General features: G+C 38.5%; 2 protein-coding genes across 3 annotated transcripts in view; one reads left to right on the top strand and one right to left on the bottom strand.

The window, feature by feature from the left end:
* LOC143031018 (arylalkylamine N-acetyltransferase 1-like) overlaps positions 1-85 on the bottom strand; it is a 16,986-nt gene extending 16,901 nt beyond the window's left edge. Inside the window, exon 1 of the mRNA XM_076194360.1 lies at positions 1-85. This exon is cut by the window's left edge and continues 135 nt beyond it. The gene's annotated coding sequence lies outside the window, so the exon portion shown is untranslated.
* Positions 86-9,550: 9,465 nt separating this feature from the next.
* LOC143024664 (dnaJ homolog l(2)tid, mitochondrial) overlaps positions 9,551-22,179 on the top strand; it is a 28,115-nt gene continuing 15,486 nt past the window's right edge. For both annotated transcript variants that reach the window (XM_076183647.1, XM_076183638.1), the window contains exons 1-4: positions 9,551-9,758; positions 12,160-12,365; positions 16,413-16,649; positions 20,215-20,383. In XM_076183647.1, coding sequence (XP_076039762.1) covers positions 9,587-9,758; positions 12,160-12,365; positions 16,413-16,649; positions 20,215-20,383 — 784 coding nt within the window. In that variant the 5' untranslated portion in view covers positions 9,551-9,586. The remainder of the gene's footprint in view (positions 9,759-12,159; positions 12,366-16,412; positions 16,650-20,214; positions 20,384-22,179) is intronic.

Genomic DNA, 22,179 nt, shown 5'->3' on the forward strand with positions numbered 1-22,179 from the left:
TGGTTCTTATTAACTCATGCCACTTGAAGGTTAAAGCAATTCAGCACGTAAGCAGCAGGATGCGGTAGGTCAAGGAAACTGTCTAAAGAACCAACAGCACAGAATATTACAGTTCAACATTTTTATCCGTGTTTATTCCGGGCAGGGGTTAATTTGGCCGCAATCTGATAATGTTATCAAACTGTATGGTGGACAAAATAAGCGATGTGCAACCTTAATAGATTAGATACATTTTGTCTCAGTAAGCGATCCAGCTTGCACGTAGTACGTACATTGTACAAATAAAATCACATTATGTACTCACACAGGACTACTTCTAAAATCAGCGCAAATTGTATATCGTCACTGTATCTCTGTACCACTGTTAACTCAATACACCAATCTTTATTATTGCCCTCCTCCACCTGTTCTTACGCCAAGAGAAGGTTGGGTTTGGGCAGACGGGTCAAGGCTAGCCAATCATGTGACCAGCTCACATTATTTGTCATTCACCCCTCCAGCACTCGTTTGCACATATACATATGTCGAAATATGGTGATTTTCATAACGCTGTTATATCATAGCTATGCATATTAAAACCCATGGCTGTCATTGAATGACTGATACCTTTATTATATGGAACGTTACATACAGAATTTCATGTATGACCTCAAAATGTTGTTTCCTCGATAACTGTTTTTAACTGGTGAGACATGATCATTGGTTCTTTACCAGACAGTACTGTACTGCATTTGTTAATCAGTGTTTGATTTTCCTAAAAATTAAATGCAAAAAATAGGCTATTGTATTTGCAGATAAAAATATTTACTGAAAAACTTAGCCTACCTTTAGTCACTGAAATGTAAGACCACAGGCTGCCCAAGTGAATAAATATACACATTGAAAAAGGTGGGAAAAGAGAGAGTCACGGGTCTCGCTCCGAGTTTATTCCTGACCGGTTTCGTTTATAGCTTCTTCAGAGGAATGTTACTCTGAGAGTAAAGCTGGCAGTATACACCTAAGTCTCTAAATCTAACACTCGCCAGCCGCCACTTGTGCACATTTGGGCCCAAGACATTAACCCACTTCGGGAATTGGTGGTGGTTTATGTCCTGAAGTGGGTTTATGTCCTGAGCCCGAACGTCCGTACAAGTGGGGGTTGGCGAATGTTGGATTAAGAGACCTAAGTGTACTGAATGGATCCCCGCTGCTACGATACACGTTCCCATGCAATACCTTATACATGTGTGTAAGAAATTACGTTGAAGTCCTGTGCCAAATGTTTGATCTGTTTGGAGATATTAGTGAGTGAATATACTGTGTACATTGATATTCACCTCAGACAAAGCATATAAGGTTCTATGGCGTGATGCGTGATCTTTTGATTTTAAAAGCCTATCTGTCATTAACAAGCTATATAAATCGTTGGTTCCTCCACATTTGGAATATGCTGTACCCGTATGGTCACCAAATCTCATTAAAGGCATTGACAGATTGGAAAAGGGACAACGGCGAGCCACAAAACTGATTCAAAATATTAAAATTGAATCATACGAAAATCGATTAAAACATATTAATCTATTTTCCTAAAAAACGTAGACTTGGGGGTGATTTGATACAAGTCTTTAATATTCTTAAAGGAATTGACATAAAAAAATGACGAAATTTTCACAAGGAATGCGAATCAGATAAGAAATAATGGTCTCAAACTGTTAAAAAGTACATTTAATTTGAAAGTGGGTAGAAACAACTTCGTCAGCCGTGTAGTAAATGAATGAAATAAAATTCTTGCAGGGGCTGTGCAATATAGTACAGTTCGAAGTTTTAAGATGGATTTAGATAAACACCTAAGCAATATCTTGTAATGCCTGACATTATTATCTATTGTATTTAATTTTATTTATTAAATCATTATTACTATTATTTTTTTATTACTATTTACCTGTTTTATGAATTATTATCATTTATATGTTTGTTTATTACTTATCATTATATATTTATCTATTCTATTTACCTATCTATTTATTTGTTTATTCATTTATTCATTTTTCATTTTTTCACATCCGACCTAGTTATGGACCAAAACTGTGTACATACAATTTAGATATCTATGCAGAAAAGGGATATAGTCTGGCCTAGACTAATTTATACCCCAGGACATATAGTCTGGTCTAGGATGATATATCCCCCGAGGCATACTCTGGCCTGGGCCAAACTATACCCTGCTTTATTCTGGGTAGGATCAAGTTTGGGTTATTACACCGGGTGGCAGTCAGCCTTCTTCCGGTTGAGGTGGAAGATTTGGAAGTTGGCGCAGGGAGATTGCCACGGGGGAGGATGAAGGAGGGGGTACACACTGGATGAGGTCTGTCCAGAGCTCGATGCCGAACCAGTTCCAGGAGTCCAAAGGCGTGGATCGTACACACTGCAAGGGCCTCCAATGGTGACCGGTGGGGTCGCTCCTTTCGCCGGCCAGAAATCGGACGAGAAGACAAAAGCAAGATATCTCCGACTGTAGGCGAAAGGAATAAACTCACGCATTCTAAGATTCTCCACACCAAAAGACTTTTTCCCTCTGATAAGGAACGTGTCATTATAAATAATGAATTATTAAGGTAAATCGTTACAATGACTATGAAAATTATATAATCAATTGTAAAGATAACGATAGAAGTAATAATAATGACAATCACTGCCATGTGAGAACCAAACTATAACAATGATAATGAAATCAGCGACAACAGTAATATTAGTAATGGGAGCCGTTGTTATCTCGAGTTACAAAGTGTGGCAACGATTCCTGTTCCTCTCTGGGTGGAAATGTATTATTGAGGGTCTGTTGTCGCCGGGTGACATGACTCAGGAGAGACAAGTTTATAATTTACTACCACTAACTGATTGAATCATCAGATGAGCAAATAAGTTTTCCCAATTTATTCAACAAAATTTGGTTCGTAGCTTTTGAAGAAGAGGAGCCTCAATTTCCCCTTTTAGAAAAATAATGGTTCCCTGAAAGAAAACAAAATAAAAAAGACAGAAATTAAATGGTTCGGTAGACCTCTTGAACAATAAGACTCTAAATTTTGCCCTTTTGGGGAATATAAACCCCAAGTAAAACGGGAATAGTAATAACTGAATACAATATATTTCATAGTATTACGTCTGCTAACATAAACAGTAAGAACAATAAATTGAATCGGTGATAACAGTTTGTTGTTGGTTTTATTAAGTAATATCATAGTATATAGTATAAATGTAGCATAATATACTTATACATATGTGAATTTCATTTAATTATTCAATATTTATGTCACAATATTATACTGAATCCGCAGTATGATTAAATAAAAACCAACCTGTCAAAATAGGATGGTCTACCATAAACATAACGTTTTCTTTAAAGCATATCAAAAGAAAACTTGTAAGTGTATCACCCTATGAGATTTTAACTCCATAATTTTTATTATATATTTCTATATACTTTATTTTGTGACATCCATATGGACCAGAGTCACGCAGCATTCTCTTATGACTGGAGAAGAATCTGCACTCAGAAAAGAATGTTGAACAATTTTGAACTTTTTCTTTTTTGCCTCCCACCTCTCCTTTCGCATTTCAGACTCCACCTCTTCGACGCAATGTTGTCCCCAAGGATAGAAACGCTATGTCCACCGACAAAATACTAGGCGTAGATGTGAGAAGAGCTTAGATGTAGATACTTGGTATCAGTATTGTCCATTTCCAATTAATTCGAGTCACGTAGACCGAGAATGACTATTCAATTTACACTGAATAATATATTTTATTTAATTATGTTTATTGAATTCATTAATGAATAACCCAATACTAATTTACATGCATCACCTACGGTATGATTTGATAAGAAAGCTGTGCAGTCCTATAAACGAGTTAACCAAATTAATTTTGTACAATTTAACATTCAAATATTGGCTGGAGGAAAATATGCCGGCTCTCATTTGATCATTGTTTACATTCAGCCAGAATGAAATTATTTCACATCGTCTCCTGTTTTTGGCGTGTATGAATTTCTACTTAAAATGTTTTTAAGAAGAGATATGATGACTACAAAGAGACAGAAAGGCGCCGTACACTAGGCTAGCATAGTAATTGCTTTTGCGACATCGTTTGGATAGAAACGACTTCGGTTTCAATATCCTCGACTTCCGTAAGAACATCTCAACAATGTGTCTAGCATCCGTATAGGTTTAACTTTGCTTAGTTCGTCATTCAGCTTCTCTCTGTATGACGCCAGAGTGATTTGACATTTGGAAATCTGAAAAACAAGAGATATAAGTCGTTTGTACACAAACGAAGTAGCTAAAAATTATAAAAAATAAACGAATAAAAATAAATAAATAATAAACATACAAATAAATAAATAAATGCCAGAATTGCCTTATTTACCGCCGAGAGAAAGAGGAACCAGTGGAAAAGGAGAGTGCACAAAACACACAGGCAAACAATAAGAACGTAATAATGAAGGAAATTGCAAGAGACCATATTTAGAGTTGTTGTTTACTTCTACATTGGTGAATTAAAGTCTGGGAGTTGTCTTTACTTTAATGTTCCAGACTGCTCTCTGCTCTACATATACAATGCAACCTCCGAGGGAGACTCGGGGGGTTGCCAGATTAAACATTTACAAGGGTTGCCATATATATGTATATATATATATATATATATATATATATATATATATATATATGTATATATATATATATATATATATATATATATATATATTTATAAACAAGGTACGGTTGAATGAGACGATGAGAGGCGCGCGGTGCAGGTGTCCAGGAGTTTCGGCGACACACTGGCGACTTCTTTCGATCAAACAGATGTTTCGGGTGTCTGACCCGAAATTCGGCTAGGCCTATTCTTCGGTTTCGGGTGTTGGATGGAAAAATCGAGTCCTCTGGCTACTTAGGGACAATATACTGTCCCATGGGAGGACTCGTGACAACAGATGGTCTCTGGAGAGTTCGTTGGAAGATGTTGGAGAGACGTTTGAGTACTTCTGGCTTCATATGCGTGTGTGCACGCTGGGCATCGAAGTTGTTGATAACAATAATGCCTACACTAAGTGTATACCTTTGTAGTACGGTTGAATAACCGTTAAAATATGGTGTGGGTGAGAGCACCGCTGTCACCAGTTGTATACCTGTGTATACCAGTGTATACCGCTATGGTATGGTTGAGTAACCGTTATATATGGTGTGGGTGAGAGCACCGCTGGACACCAGTTGTATACCTGGTGTATACCAGTGTATACCGTTAGTGAGAGCACCGCTGGACACCAGTTGTATACCTGTTTCGTTGTTTATTTTAAAGAACACATTTGAGATTATGCCCTTTGGGGCTAAATACAATAAGTGCCAGGCCTTGACCTAGGGCACGATAGCTCTGACCTCCGGCCGGTAGGTTCGTGACCTACCCAGCCTCTGGCAGTAGGTTCTTCACCTACTCCAGCTCTGCCAACATTACATGGATGTCATAGAATATATAGGGTTAGAAGGGTTGCTGTAAGCAAAGGCGTTAGTCTCGTTAATCTATGGATTGGGGACGGTTTAGATATATAAGGGTTAGTTGTATAATTGGTGGATATTGTTAGGTATATTATATCTATGTTAGTTTATGCGTAATACACTAGGGCAGTTATAATAAAAGGATTTATGATACGTTAGTCTGGTGACACTAGGTATCTATACTTGTTTGTCTTCAAATTGTGCTGTGTTAGGGGTGCATGTCGTGGGAAATGCAAGGTAAGCAAGAGGAAGTCTCGCTCTGTTGCAAGCATGTGGATCACGTGCGTGGTGGGTGATGATTAATAATGGTGAAGGATACATAAGCAGCTCCACGTCCATTACAACCTATTATCCCCATCAATATAGTTGTCTAATCTTTTAAAACAACCAATAGTTTCAGTGCTCACCACTTGATTACCCACAAGGATAGGAATACGGATATAACTACACTGGCAGGAATACGGATATAACTACACTGGCACCTTCTGCGGGTTAAAAAAACCCGCAGAAGGGTGATGCAACCCCGAGCACTCTTGGTCAACATATTTGTTCAAAACAAAGGAATTAAAATAGGTACGATCATTACCTTTCCAAACTCGTTTAAGGACTACAAACGCACGGATTACAAATAGATCAACTCATGCACTTCTGGATGTCACTAGACGACTTAGAATACTCACAGATACTCACACAGATACTCACAGAAGATCCCCTGGAAGAGGCTTACGCCTGTGACTCCAGATCTACGTAAATAATACTCTCGTTTGGTGGTGGTGTGTATTGGACTATTGGAGCTCTACAACTTGTCCAGCCGAGCTTCAAATTGGTGCACTGAGGATGCCGAGACTACCGACTCCGGCAAACTATTCCAGTTATTAACCACTCTACATGGGAAAGAGTATTTCCTGATATCCAGTCTTTACCTTGTCTTGAACAGCTTACAAGAGTGTCCCCTAGTAGTGTTTTATTGTCGACATTGTAATACTCCCTCGCTACATTCTTCATCATATCTTCCACTTAAGATCTTGAAAACTTCTATCATATCTCCCCTTACTCTTCTGTAAGCCAAAGTTGGGAGTCTCAGCTTTCTCAGACGTTCTTCATATGTCAGACCTTTCAATTGTGGCACCAGCCTAGTAGCTCTCCTTGCACATTTTCAAGAGTTACAATGTCTATGAATTTCTAGATCATCTCAACTAGATTGTCTAAGGAGGCAAGTTCAGTGGAGAGGAGACAGGTATTTCTGAGGCCTTGCCCCTCTGGGGACACCAGTCGTCCTCGTAAGAAAGGACACAGAGTGACTGAAGACCTCAGTGATTTATTCATCTTTTTCCTAATATTTCCACTCTGAAACTATATCATTCTCCAGTTTCAAGGGTCAAGGAAAGAACAGCCTCCAATAAATACCCACCACTTATTAGCAGGTAGTCTCGCTACACTTGGCGAGGATCGTATTATTTATGGCATTGAACGCCTGCATGACTTTGCAGAACGAACTTCCTACTGCATCAAGGTCTGGGGCATAACTAAGAACATCAGACTCAAGACACCCGTAATCATTCCTATTTATAAGCCAGATGAAATAATACCCAAGCCTCTAGCTGTAAGTCTCTGGCGTTTTTCGAACTGTTTGTTGTGATTTATGCAAAAACTTATACAATTTTTTTCTTTTCTTGTTTTGAAGCATGATTTCTTTATTCCTTGTCTGTTTGGCTTTCATAAAAGCCGACCAACCTTGGAACGTTTTTGTCTTTGCAAGCAGTTACAACAGGTAGATGAATATCAACAACAAAGCACTGTGTGTATTTCTAGTTGCATGATCCTACCTTCATATTCTGGATGGGGTTGATTAAGAGTGATACTAACCGATTAGTCTTAACTTGGATTTAATACGACCTCTCGGTTGGGATATAACGACCATGACAACAGGATTCACCCAATCGGAGCAGGGTTACAAAACGCTACATTTCCCCCCTTTTTAATAAACACTTAACTTATAGTTACAGATCTTGGTTATTACTTACAAGGTCTTCTCTTGGAAGTTCTACATTAGTATCATCTTCACTCACGTGAATCCAACATTGGATTACTAGAAACATCTACTCCAACAGAAGAGTTGTCTATGGAAGATTGAATGGTTACTCTTAGGTTGGCCAGAATCACCTACAAATCTAGGCTTGTCTTTTCCAAATTATATTTCCCAAACTCTGAACCTTTACCTTACAATTTCTTGAATCAAGTACTTCATCAATCTTTCGTACCACCCACGGAGAACCTTTACCATAATTGCGAACAAACACTGCATCATTCGGTCCACACAAAGGCTCTTCCTCCAACACTTCATTATTCAATCTACTGAAAGATCTGTCCTGAACTCTAACAGCTTCATAATATCCTAATGAATTTTACCAATAACTAGTCAAAGACCGCAGTTGAGTCAGCATATTCATATGTAGACGTTCTTAGTGTACCAAAAGTGTTGGACTCGTGATCGACAATATTTTCCCTCCCGGAAGAGAGCTCAGAACTCGTATATGACCGATCTATGGGTAATGATGTGACCTTACACGCACACACACACCCAACTCCCCGCTCACGAGAATTGGAGTAACGACTCGCAGCGCAGCGGTACTGTAATTGTTTCAGCTCGGGGCGGGATTCGAACCCGGACCGTTGTAGTGGCAGCCGGAAACTCTACCAACTGCGCCACGAGTGTATATATATATATATACATATATATATATATACATATATATATATATATATATATATATATATATATATATATAAGAAGAAACTATCGTCACACACACACACACACACACAAACGCGCTCGCGCGCGCGATTCGGTGGTGCGGTTGGTAGTCCCCGACTGTCATTACGGCTGCACGGGTTCGAATCCTGCCCAGGGTTGAAATAATTTCAGTATCGCTGCGCTTCGAGTCGTTACTCCAACTCTCGTGGGCGGGGAGTTGGGTGTGTGTGTGCGTGTAGGGTCACAGCATTACCCATAGATCGGTCATACGAGCTCTGAACTCTCTTTCGGGAGGGAAATAGCTGTCGATCACGAGTCCAACACGTGATCCAAAGACCATGGTGAATCACACACACACACACACACACACACACCACACACACACACACAGACAGAGAGAGAGAGAGAGAGAGAATGTGCTTTCCCTTGCCTCTCCAGAGGTTGGTTTGAAAATGTCTTCTACAGTATTTTCTTTTTTACTTTTTTGTAACAATACAGTACAATTAAACTATGCGCGTACTTATACACATTTTTTTTATATTTACCATTCCACAGACACACTTCTTGACTTTCTATTATTCGGGTTGTTTTTATAAATAAGTTGATTAAACTATTCATTTTCCTGCAGATTTTTGGTAATTTTCCCAAACGATATTACAAGAAAATGAGGCCTATAACGCCAAAGAGGTGGAGTCAAGGAATTGGTGATGAAAAGTAGGTAGAAAAAGTAAGAAAAAAATGAATAGGATGTGCTATATGTTAGTCTCCAGATACAATAGAAAATAGCTCGATTCTGGTCTGAAGGACGCTAAAATTGCTTGAATATTGATTACATGGAATATAATTATATCAGTTATCAATACCCGATACAATAATGTCAACAGTGTCAGTTCAAAAACACCAAACATCATGATAATTAACATGAAACATTCAAAACACATCTATATGAAGCCACACACATATTTTGTTAATATTTTCTTATAATTGGTCAAATTTAGTCATGTTTCGCGATATCCAACAACACACACCAAGTGTAGGACTTATATGGAAATTTTGTACATGGATTCTTGCTTTAGATTGTCAGAACAGGTAAATACTGTTTTATCAGGGTTATGCATAAAAATACTACATAACGATCGTGATTTTGGTTATGAATGCAAGAACATAATGTCATAATTGCAGATGATTTGTATTGTTTACAGAGTTGCATCATTTGTACGGGATCATAAGGGTTATGAAACTTACTCGAATTGTTCGAATCTAGCGCGAAACTGGGTTATGAATCGTTGTTGTGGCCACAACAATGGCTGGAAGCATGGGGTTCGTGCATTTAGCAAGGGTATGGCACACAAATATTACTTTAGTAGCACGCTATACGACATTATTGAGAATACACACCCCAGTTCTAGCCACATGCAGTTTTATATCGCCTAAATTAGGACGGTATAGGACTCAAATATTACTGTCAAAAATTGGTAAGTAATTTAACTTGCGTCGTCTGCATTGCTCTTGAATCTATACTAAGTATTTGAATTCCTAGAACTTACGAAATTATATAGTCTCTAGTTATACTAGCCGTTAAAGTAAATGAGTAATAGTAAATGGGTCAAGTTTGTGATATACCACATCCAAAACACCGGTTACGTAATTATGTTCGTTTGTAGACCGCAAGACCTTGATGGTTATTAAAGTTTAATGATGAATTTTATTTATGAATGTTTACAACATTGTTTATTTGACGACATAGCATAATTAGTTACAATATTAGCAGTATGGCTGAGCTGTATTGTAGAATGTAAAGTAATTACTTGTGTATTATGTGACTGAGATTGTGGGATATGTATAGTCTAAATTTTTATACTTAGAAAATGTGTTTATTGATTTGTCATTTCTCATTTTTCATTTATTGTTACTCCTAGTATTGAGTTGGATATTAGTTGTTTTAGTTCCATCACTCAACATAGTTTTGTGGGTGAATTCCAGAATCACAAAAGCACGGATAAACATGAAACCTATGTCGTCCAGTAGCTTCCAACCTATCCCAACTGAACCTAACCTAACTTAACTCAACTTGATATAACCATCCCATAGAAAAAAAATAGATCCTTCAAGAGTGCAATAAAGAAAGCAGAAGAAAATGTGTGTGATACTGTGATAGAACTGTTTTGTGTGTCCATAAGACTGTACATGTATAGTTAAGATGTTATATTATGATTTTAGAATGAAACTTCATATTTATCCTAAAAGTACACCTATTGAATTGTATTTAGTGTGGAGGCAAGCAAAATAGGTTCAATTCCAGTATCATGCAAATACATTTTTCACCTTGGGTATTTTAGTTGTGCACACCTACGCATTAGGAAGTTAAAATAAATGGTAAATTTTTAGTTGTGCACACCTATGCGATATAGCAATAGAAAATTAATTATTTTTATAAATTATAATAGATCAATGTAATATGTGATTTTCTTGGCAGAAATTAATAACAAAAAAGTTGCTAAAACTTTTTTTCAAACTAATGAAGTCACTCCAGTTGAATGATATGCCATTCTTGTTTTGATAGGTGCTGAGGTCGAAGAAATGAAATTATGATAAATTAGTCTATTCTAACCTAACCTACCTAACCTAACAACCTAACCAATGTTTAGTAATTCAGTATCTCAAATTCTAAGGATCATCTGGGTCTTCGTCGTCGTCACAGATGCTGACAGCCTGATTATTATTGTACCTTGGGCAATTAACAGATGATGGCAGAACCCCATGTTCTCTCATAAAGTCCAAGGAAGCCCTATTGTCCTTGTAACAGCACTTTAACATCACCAAGAGTTGGAGAACTCCTGATCCATAACATTAAAGCTGTCGTCTGATAGTGACTGGACTGGCATGGCATCCGTACTGTATCCTAGTGGCTTCATTCGTTAGTAAATTTGTTTGTAGCAAGGTTTTTTGTTTTTTATTTCCACTAAGAAAATCGCATATGTTCATGTATTATAATTTGCAAAATTAATATTTAATTCTCTAATGCTTTATCGTGTAGGTGATAAGTGAGAATGGTTGTGTATGGATGATGTTGTGATGCATGGAAGTGGGTGGGGGATGGGGGGTGAAGGAGTATGTGTGAATGATATTTTGATGCAGCCCAAAGGGATTTCTCCCTGTCTTCTCATTTGCTGCATGAAGTGGCCTTGCTGTAGATATGTTGTCTTGCTACATTGCTTTTGACCCAGGGCACTGCAAGATGTAGGGATGAATCATCATCCAGAGAGGAGCCAAGAGAAGAGGGAGGGAGGGGGGGGTGAATGGGAGTGGAGTATGTGGAGATGGAATGGGTGGGAGTGGATTTTATGCCTTTGTTTTTGGCTAACTCCCTTGTAATGGGGAAAAAGCCATTGGTATATGTATGTATGAAACTCTTCTGCAGTCTGATCAGATGCCAAAACAGATCACAACAGTCACTCTTAGTGTTGCCCACCAAATTCTGTACTCCTCCAAACATGACATTAGCTCTACAGATAAATCTAGCATGATTGTGTTCAGTCATCATTCAGCTATATAACACTACCAACACAGGATAGTCCTAGCCACAGAAATGAATTATTTCAGATGTTATCACCACACAGAAGACACTGAACATCCAGTCTACACTGCCGTACTCTAGCCTTACCCACCAATGCATTATCTCTTCTTTGAGTGACCTATGGGCTAATCTGGTGCCTGTTGCTGGTTACATTTGATTTGGTTCTTCTTCAGGAGAGACCTGGGACAACTGATTGATTGATGGGAAATGAGAAACATTGGTAGATTTATTTGGTATATCGGTGGCCATGTATTGTCGAAGTGAATTGATTTATATTATTTCTTACATTTTTTGTGCAGGTAAACCCTTGCATGCTTCACAGTTTCACACATCAGCATCCGTATTAGGGAGAGATTATTATGAAGTGTTAGGTATCCCAAGAAATGCCTCTCAGAAAGATATCAAGAAGGCTTATTATAAGTTAGCTAAACAGCATCACCCAGATGTTAACAAGAATGACCCATCTGCACAGAAAAAGTTCACAGAAGTTTCAGAAGCCTATGAGGTAAGATGTAAGAAAGTGTTTGTGTGTGGGAATATTGTTGTTTGAGATAACATGAATCATGTAATGCCTTCACATTTTAAGAAGTGTGTTATTGATATGTAAAGACATGTATACATTACTTCCATTGAATATTTATATATACCATAGATTCTTTCCTCCATACGAGGGGTTAGTGATCAAATTAAAGCACACATCCCCTTCATACACACACAACCCATTTAATGTTCTTCCTATGGCTTTTGATGATGATGAAATGGTGTACACTACTTGTAAGGTGTTGGCTGTTTCCAACATAATCTTTTGCAAAATGATAATGAAATTAGGTTTGAGATGAATTGAAAAGCACTGAAACTGGGGATGTGGAGAGAAAATGGGTGAAATTAAAAGTGACAGTAGAGGTAATGGTTCAGGAATTATTTTGGAGAGGAAATGAACATTATCATAAATTTGCTGTTGTTATTGGAGAGCTCGCAGCATCAGTGGATTATGGCACAAGTGTTATGGAGGAAACTGTGTCTGCTTGAGCTCCTGCTAGAGGTCCTCTATCCCAAATACAGAATAATTGTGATATTCGGAATAGATCTATATTGGTCAAACTAGTTTTTAAATTCATTTATGTGTTTTGACTGATATGTTTCCTTGTCAAGGTCATTCCACAAATTGATGCACCCATATGGGAAAAAAATTGTTTGACATCCTTCAGGTACAATATATATTTTTTGAATTTCCATGGCATCTTGGTTCTCTCCCCTCCCATATTAAAAGATCTATGTAAATAGTTTTTTATTAGAAAAATACCTGTTACAAGAAAACTATTGTTTATTACTATTATTACAAGCCAATAAGAAAGTTTCCTCTATTGTTTACTGTTCTTCACATTAAACACTATGTGCCGAGGGCTTTTTACCCCATACAATGGAGGTAGCCTAGTCAATATGCATGATTCCACTCCCATCCACAACCCTCTCCTCCCTCTCATCTTAGCTCCTCATGGATGATGGGTCATCCCAGTATCCTGCCCACTATCCTGGGTCAGAAGCAGTGCAGCAGGACCCAGCACATTCACAGCAAGGCTGCATTTTTTAAGCGGTGATCCCCACTATCCATCCTGTCATGCAGAAAAAGGATGGGGAGAAATCCCATTGGGCTGCATCAAAAAATGATTTGTATATATACAAGCCCACGGCTGCGCCGGCCCGGCTACGCCGGGGGGCTTGGCCTGCGGCGCTGCTCGCTCTTCTTCTTCTTCTTCTTCTTCGAGTTCTTCTTCTTCTTCTTCTTCTTCGAGTTCTTCTTCTTCTTCGAGTTCTTCTTCTTCTTCGAGTTCTTCTTCTTCGAGTTCTTCTTCGAGTTCTTCTTCTTCGAGTTCTTCTTCTTCTTTTTCGAGTTCTTCTTCTTTTTCGAGTTCTTCTTTTTTGAGTTCTTCTTTTTTGAGTTCTTCTTCTTCGAGTTCTTCTTCTTCGAGTTCTTCTTCGAGTTGTTCTTCTTCGAGTTCTTCTTCTTCTTCGAGTTTTTCTTCTTTGAATGCTTCTTCGAGTTCTTCTTCAAGTTCTTCTTCAAGTTCTTCTTCGAGTTCTTCTTTGAATGCTTCTTCGAGTTCTTCTTTGAATGCTTCTTCTTCTTCGAGTTCTTCGAATTCTTCTTTGAGTTTTTCGAGTTCTTTTTCTTCGAGTTTTTCGAGTTCTTCTTCAAGTTCTTCTTTGAGTTCTTCTTCGAGTTCTTCTTCGAGTTCTTCTTCTTCTTCGAATTCTTGTTCGAGTTCTTCTTCTTATTCCAAATAATACCTTTGGTAATCCCCATGATGCGATTTTCCCCCATGTTTTGTAAAATTCTTATAACCCGCAAAGTAATGTTTTTCAAACTCACACGTACTCTCTCGCAAAATTTCTCCGTCAAACAACTCGAGTTTTTCAAAAGTTTCGTCACTGTACTTGTACGATAAGAATTTCCGAAAAAACTCATAATATTAATAAATGAACAACGTGAATCAGATCAGTTCCAGTTGAAAACGTGAAACGAACTGAATAAACCCTTACACCTACCCAGGGTCTGGTGCGACCGTTTTGACGGGTCTCGAGAAAAACTCGCAAACCGGAGAATTATTTTTTTATTTAGTATAAAGCACTCCCTTGCATCACAGTATCATTTATACACAGCCATTCTCCACTCATCCCAGTCTCTTGCCTTCTCCCTTCCTTGCTCAACAGACATTCCCCACTTGCTCAATGCCCCCTTTCATCCCATCTATTCATCTCGTCCTCAGTCGCCCCCTCAGATTCACTTCCTTCACCTCTGCCTTCCATGCCTTTCACTAATCTTTCATCAGCCATCTCTTCCACCCCAGCTCTCCTCCTCACCTCCTCATCTCTCCCCATCCAACCTTGTAAGCCCTACCTTACTTATCAGACATTTCAGCTCAAACACACTTAAAATTTTCTTCTGCTTCTCTTAAATTCCAGGTCTGCCCCATAATTATTATATTAGTTTTTTATAGACCAAAGGATTTTAGATGTATAGTGCATTCTAAGTTACATGGTCCAATGTAAAATAGTCATATATAGAACAACACAAATTTTTCCACGTGAAAAATGTCAAAATAGTTCACCCTATGAGTAGCAGAGGTAACAACACAATATCATGTATAAACATCAGATAACAAATTATACTGTGAATATCATTACAGGTATACCAGTCCTTCTACATAAGGTTATTTCATACCTCTCCGTAATAAGTGCCAGTATATTATATCAATTCCATAACCTGAAAAAAAAATACCACTACTATTGTTACATATTTCTGTAAACCTTCACATCTTCATAAACATATTTACATAGATTGACCAAATGGTCCCCTTCACCAAATAACAAGTTCAACTTGGGTATATCAAAATGAGGATATCTATCCTGTAGGCGTGCTGTAAGTGGACATCTAATAACACGTGGCATGCAGTTTGGACATGACTCCTGTTGCAGACACAATCGTTGTTTATGCAGAGTGCACTCCACCTCCCTGTCTCTACTTTAAGATCATGTGACATTAATTGTAGATGTGTAAAGGCTTGTATGTGTGTAATCTGGATACACTGCTAGAATACACCTAGTGCACACTGAAATTAGGATTCAATTCACTTCTGTATGTTAGATATTTGGTAGCAGTGTCTGGTTTATTGGATGTTATTTTGATTATTTTTTCTAATGGGTTGGTGTTAGTGTAATACTGAAGGGCTTTACACATAGACATAGCTGATACAAAGAGATGGAAAAACTTCTTTATATTGGGTGCCATTGGGACAATCACCCCTCCATATAGTCGCCTCTTTGCACCCATTCCCAAATGCCAGTTTCTTGTAGCACTTTTAATTCCCCAAGGCATTTACTTGCTTCTCTCTGTCTACAATTTTCTTCCACCTCCACTCCTCCCTTTTCTGCTACATGCAGCCCCAAGTATCTAAAGCTATCCACATCCCCCAGCCTCTCTCCTTTAAGACTTGCTTCCAACTTGCTGCCATCCTCTCCCCTTGCACATCTCATCACCTTACTTTGACCCACATTTACCTTCAATTTTCTCCTATCACATACCCTCCCAAACTCCATCACTAACTCCCTACCATAAGGGCTGTGTCATCATCTAACAAAAATTGGCTTGCTTCCCACTTTTCTCCATTTTCTTTTACCATCTCCAGTCCCCTGCCCATTACCCTTGCATTTACTTCCTGCACCAGCCCATCCATGTATACATTGAACAGCCATGGCAACACGACACATCTCTGTTGCAATCCCACCTTTACCTCAAACCACTCGCTCTCTCCATTTCCAAATCTACCACAGGCTTTACTGCTCTCATAAAAACTCTTGACTGCCCTTAACAGCTTTCCCCCAATCCTATATATCTGCAAAACCTCCCACAGTACCTTCCTGCACAGTGCCTTTTGAGCTCAAGCAAAACACCAATAGTAAAAAAATTGTCCTCCAGTCTTGTGAAAAAAAAAAAATGAAGACTAACAAGACTGCATATAGTTGTTTGTAATGGTGTCCTGCCAATTTTTAGGTGCTTGGTGATGAAGAAAAACGTCAGCAGTATGACACGATGGGCCGAACTACAGAGCAGATGGGTAGACAAGGAGCAGGTACAGCTGGAAATCCTTTCCAAGGAGGATGGCAGTATCAAACCACCATAGATCCTGAGGAACTATTTCGTAAGATTTTTGGTGACTTTAGGAGAGGATTTGATATGGGTGAACAAGATTTTGCCGAGTCTGCATTTGGGTTTGGAGCAGCTCAAGAGGTATGTTGATTTTTTATTTTACCAACATTTTTTAATGCCATGCACAAGGATGGAATGGTGGTAAATTGTAATCCACATTTGTTACTTACACAACTTTTTCGTGTGTCATAGACCTCCACACTATAATTTTTCAATGGCAGTTCATTGGACAAACTAATAAAATTTGGAAAAATTGTATTATCTAATCATTGAGGTAAAATCTCATAAATAAGAGTAATACAGAACTAGACCTTGCATTCTTTTAAGGTGAAGAAGGTTAGATATTGGGCTTGGTCATTATGGATATTGGAATTTGCGAAGTGTTTTATTTGTACTGTTTGTGTGTTAATTTTGTACTTTTGAAGCATCACCTGTGCACCCTAAGTGTTTGGTGATTAAACTGAATTAGGCTGACATAGAATATAAATTGAGGTTCTCCAAATTTATCTGTGAACTTTCTTTTCCAGGACTAGCATTTAATTTAATGCATCTCATACATACATACATATACCAAGGCTTTTTCCCCCTTACAAGGGAGGTAGCCAAAAAGAAAAAGGCATAAAACCATTCCCACCCATTCCATCCCTAAATACACTCCACCCCCCTCCACCCTCCCTCTTATCACACAATAAAATTTGAAATACTGTAGAGAAAAGTATTCATAAGAACATAAGAATGGAAGAGACTGCAAGAGACCATAAGACCTCCACGAATCAGTTCCATGACCCTTACCGCCTGTCATCTGTATCCATAAAGTTATTTAACCTTCTCTTAAAATAACCAATTGTTTCAGCACTTGCTACATGGTTACCAAGTCTATTCCATTCATTAACCACTCTTTTGGTAAACCAGTTCTTGCCCATTTCCGTCTTAAGGGGGTATGCGACACCTAGGGGTAATTTTCTAAACTATTTAGAGTAAAGAGCTGAAACTTCTCAGGTAAATAGGTATCCATGTTGCCTACATTTTAGGTGAAACAGAATGATGTATGTACACATGTACATATACCAGTAGCGACATTTAAAAGTGCACAGCATCATAATATGTGGACCAATTTGTTTTATATTTTGGCTATGATTATACAGTAGGCACACCTAGGGCTGGTCATTGAGTAATTGAACAATTTCCTTTATACTTTTGGATACAGGCATTTAAATTTTAATGTCCGGTAAAAATCGTGAAAAATAAAAAAAAATTAGTCGTTTCCATTATTACTCCTAACTCTTTCATCTTATTCAAAATATTCAAATGACCAGCCCTAGCAGTTACTAAATGTAATATTCCCTGTAAGTTTCATCTAAATCTGATGTATTCTAGATTTTTTATGATTAAAAAAAAAGTAAAAAAATATCGAACGAAGATATGGCGACTTGAAATATAAATGTATCTGTAACTTGCTTATACTTTCACCAATTTGACTGATTTTTTCATGGCTTAATTATTATTATATAATGGATAAGTACAGTAAAAATCATCAACATATTTTGATTATAAGTACTTTAAATAATGAAAAACTAAAGTATAAGTATATCGCAGTAGTGGTGACGCACAGACGGCACAATCATATAATTTGCTTTTTTGCACCTTTGTCGGTTTCTTCATATGAAACCTCACTGCTGGGGGTCTTTGGGGTATCTAAATCATTGGAAAGAGGTTTATTTTAATCAGCAGTGGGTGCCTTTGGAAGTGAATCCTCTCTTACTCCACGAACCATCGATAGTAACTTTTACTTCTTTTACTTCCGGTAAAGTTGGTCTTCCTTTTCTAATGCTGCATGTACATATTCCCTTGTTTTTTCCAAGAGTTCCTCATACTTCTTTATGCTGGTCTCTATAATATGATGGCTAAGTTTACTAAACGTCTTGTGATGTATCATTTTCATGTTCATTGCCATGCACATTTTTGGTATTGCAACATCCCCACAGAGTAAGCCGGCCTCCACAACTCTGTTATGTACTTCATAACTTTCATTTCTACTGCCTGGTGAAGTACACCATTTGCTCTTTTCAGAGCACAACTTTCATTCTGCCTGAAATGTCTTCACCATTCCACATTCTCCTATCACTTCAACATACATCTTCTCACCACACTGGCATCTAACAAGCGAATTTATCCACGGCAAAAAACTGCTCTTCTCCACAATCATAAATTCACGTTCATTCTTATCTCCCCTCTGTACAATTTCATAACTAATATCTAATTTTCTTGCTGTATTCGAGATGAATAAAGTACTTCATGGTGTAGAACCTGGCTACAGATGTTGAGAGAGGTGGAAGTGAGGGCAGTGGTGGAGTGAGAGGTGGTGAGGTCTAGGCTAGTCGTCTTTGACTGTTTGCCATCTTTAACTGTTGTTTTTTTGTCATTGTAGATGTTCTTTTTGCTACCCATGATGACTGTACTAATGAGTAATATGTACTAGCTAAGGTAATATATTGCCAGGAGAGCTCATGAGACATGCATACTTTTTCTTTCAAAGCTAGTAGGTAACTGACGTCCAGCTGAGCTCAAAGTTGGCAAGAGCTATCCCTCCACCTTCCTCCCTTCCCCTCCACCCTCATACTGGTCGTAGAAGCATTGGGCGAGCGTAAATTCAATTTAATTTCAGCGTTATTCGATGCGCCTGAAGGTCCTAAGTGGCACGCCTCCCTCTAGTGTGGGTTGCGCCTTTAACTCCGTCCATTTAAAACCCACCCAATACATTTAAATTGCGCGTGGCTGGAAAATTATTTGTCGGGATTTATTTCTAAATGGAATACAAACATTTTGAACACAGTTTTGAAAAATGCTATATCTTGACCAAATTCACCCCCCCCCCCAGGTGTTGCGTACCCCCTTAAATCTAAATTTGTCCATTTTGAATACAGTACTGTGAGTCCTGCCCTGTTGTCTTAATATGATGACCTTGTTTGCATCCCCCTTTTTAAAGCCCTTGATCCACTTGAACACCTATTAGATCACCCTGCACTATGCATTTAGAGTGAAAGCTGTTAGGTTACTGTACATTTCATCCAAATTGCTGACAGAGCTGTTGACCTCATGCTTGTAAATGACCTGACCAAAGTATTACCCTCCATGACCTGACCCTTGACTGCACTAATGACGTCCAGACTGACTGTGTATCTTATCCCGTCACAGCCCCCAAACATGACATCATTGTGTTTCTGCCCTTTTCCGCTTTCTCCACTTATCCTCCATTCTTAACTTACCTTCCACCAAAAAATGATCTGATATTCCCCCACTTTCTCCTCCAAGAACATGGGCATCCAGAACTCTTCCTACTCTTCTCCTGGATACCACTACATAGTCCATTAATGCCTTATCAACCACTTTTTTAAATGTACCTGTCTGAAATACTGTCTGAAATACCTGTCTGAAATTATTTTGTTTGCTTTCTGCAAACAAAATAATTTAGAATATAATAACATTGTTTTTCTTCAGGTAACACTGCAAATTTCACACAAACAGCACATGAAATAGATATACTCCAGTTGAGATTTATCTTGTTAAATGTTTCAATCAGAAATGAGAAGGCATATAAAATAGTTAAGATTAAGATACATTAATAATTGTGTATATTTTTCTTCAGGTAACACTTAACCTGAATTTCACGCAAGCAGCTCGTGGAGTTAACAGAGACATAACTTTAAACACAGTTGATATTTGTCCAAAATGTTCAGGTTCCAAATGTGAACCAGGAACAAAGCCAAGCAGATGTCATTATTGTAATGGAACAGGAATGGAAACGGTTTCCACAGGTAATGTTTTTTCAAGGGATGTAATCCTTTTACTATGATGATGTTCTTTGCAGATTTGAACCTAGCCAATGCCATACAATTTTATTCAGCTGAGAGAACACCATATTAACCTACTCTATGATCATGGGTGCTGTTCCGAAAACTCCCAGACCCTCTTATGCCTTTACTTTTTCGTTTAGGAATGTCCCCTGTGGGGCTACAAGGAGAAGGATGCCTAGTCCCACTCCCCGTCCCTTTCTTCTCGCTTCTTACGATCCAAGTGGAAATACTTGGTGGCAGTATTCTTTTCCCCCACCACAGGATTGTATATGGATGATGGATGTGATGCATGGGGTGGAATGGGCGGGGGGAGTATGTGTGAGCAAAATTTGACGCAGCCCGAAGGGATTTCTCCCCGTCTTCTCCTTTTATGCATGGCGGTACGGAGAGGGGGGGTCGCTGATTTAATGAAGCGGCCTTGCTGTGGATGTGCTGTCTTGCGACACTGCTTCTGACCCAGGGCAGTGGACAAAGTGCAGGGATGACCCGACATCCAGGAGGTGCTAAGATAAGAGGGAGGGTGGGAGGGGTGTGGAGTGTATTCAGGGATGGAATGGGTGGGAATGATTTTATGCCTTTTCCTTTTTGGCTACCTCCCTTGTAAGGGGGAAAAAGCCTTGGTATACCGTGTTTTCCGGCGTATAGTGCGCGACTTTTTTCCGTTGGAAGGCCCTAAAAATGGGGGGTGCGCGTTATCTGGTGGTGCGCATTATCTACGGCCTACGATAAAAATTCTGCGGCTGTGTGTGTAATTTTTTTTCACAACAACGTGACGATGTTGGCCGTCACAAAGTCGGGACGGCTCACTTCTGCGTGACGTTCCGTGAGAACAAGAAGAACAGCCATGGTGACATGAAAGAATACGCCAGCATGGGCTACCGTATATAAATATTTGGTATCTTATTTTTCATGTTTAAATAGGCCTAAACACCATGAAACATGATCAATATTCATGATATTTGCCCATGTTCACAGCATCCTAGTTTGAATTTTTATGTTGGCTTTGTTGCTTCACTTCAGGTATGGTACAAATTCCGTTGCGGCCGTTCATAAACTCGTGTCAAACACCCGACTACAACACCCTCTTTCGGGAGTTATATTAACTAAACATCACCTCGATGAGAGACTGTCCTATTTCACCACTGTCATTGCAGGTTCAAAGCTAAAACGAAACAGTCTGTAGTTTGTTTCAGTATTAAATAAAAAATGGTAAAGACGAATTATTTCCTCAAGATATAAAATGAACATTTTCTGTAAAAATCCCGAAATTTTTCTGTATATTTTACTTTCAATAAACTTTTTTTAGATCATATTTCCTACAAACTATTTAAGCTACAAAGTAATAAGGGACCAACGCACAACATGAGTCATATACCGGTACATGTAGTTCCGACTCGATTCTCTCGCTAGATGGCGATCGGGCATGCGCGTTATACGTCGGTGCGCGCTATCTGTGTACTGAGATAACGAAGTGCATGGGTGCGCATTATAACCTGATGCGCATTTTAAGCCGGAAAATATGGTATGTATGTATGTATGTATGATTATGGAATTATTGTTTGTGGTATCAAGGAAGTTGATTATAAATTTTGCATTGAGTCTCTCAGACTGGATACCTGGAACCCCACAAATGCTGGTAGTGGTTCCAGGACCCTCTCATAGATTTCTTGGGGAAGAAACTTGGGATTATTGTTTGTTTTATATTAGAATGGGATTGCTCCAATGTCACCATCTGAAAGTAGTATGTGGAGGGGAAT

Source organism: Oratosquilla oratoria, chromosome 1 (assembly GCF_046742065.1).
Source record: "Oratosquilla oratoria isolate Oo_2021 chromosome 1, ASM4674206v1, whole genome shotgun sequence".
In the NCBI taxonomy this organism is placed as follows: Eukaryota; Metazoa; Arthropoda; class Malacostraca; order Stomatopoda; family Squillidae; genus Oratosquilla; species Oratosquilla oratoria.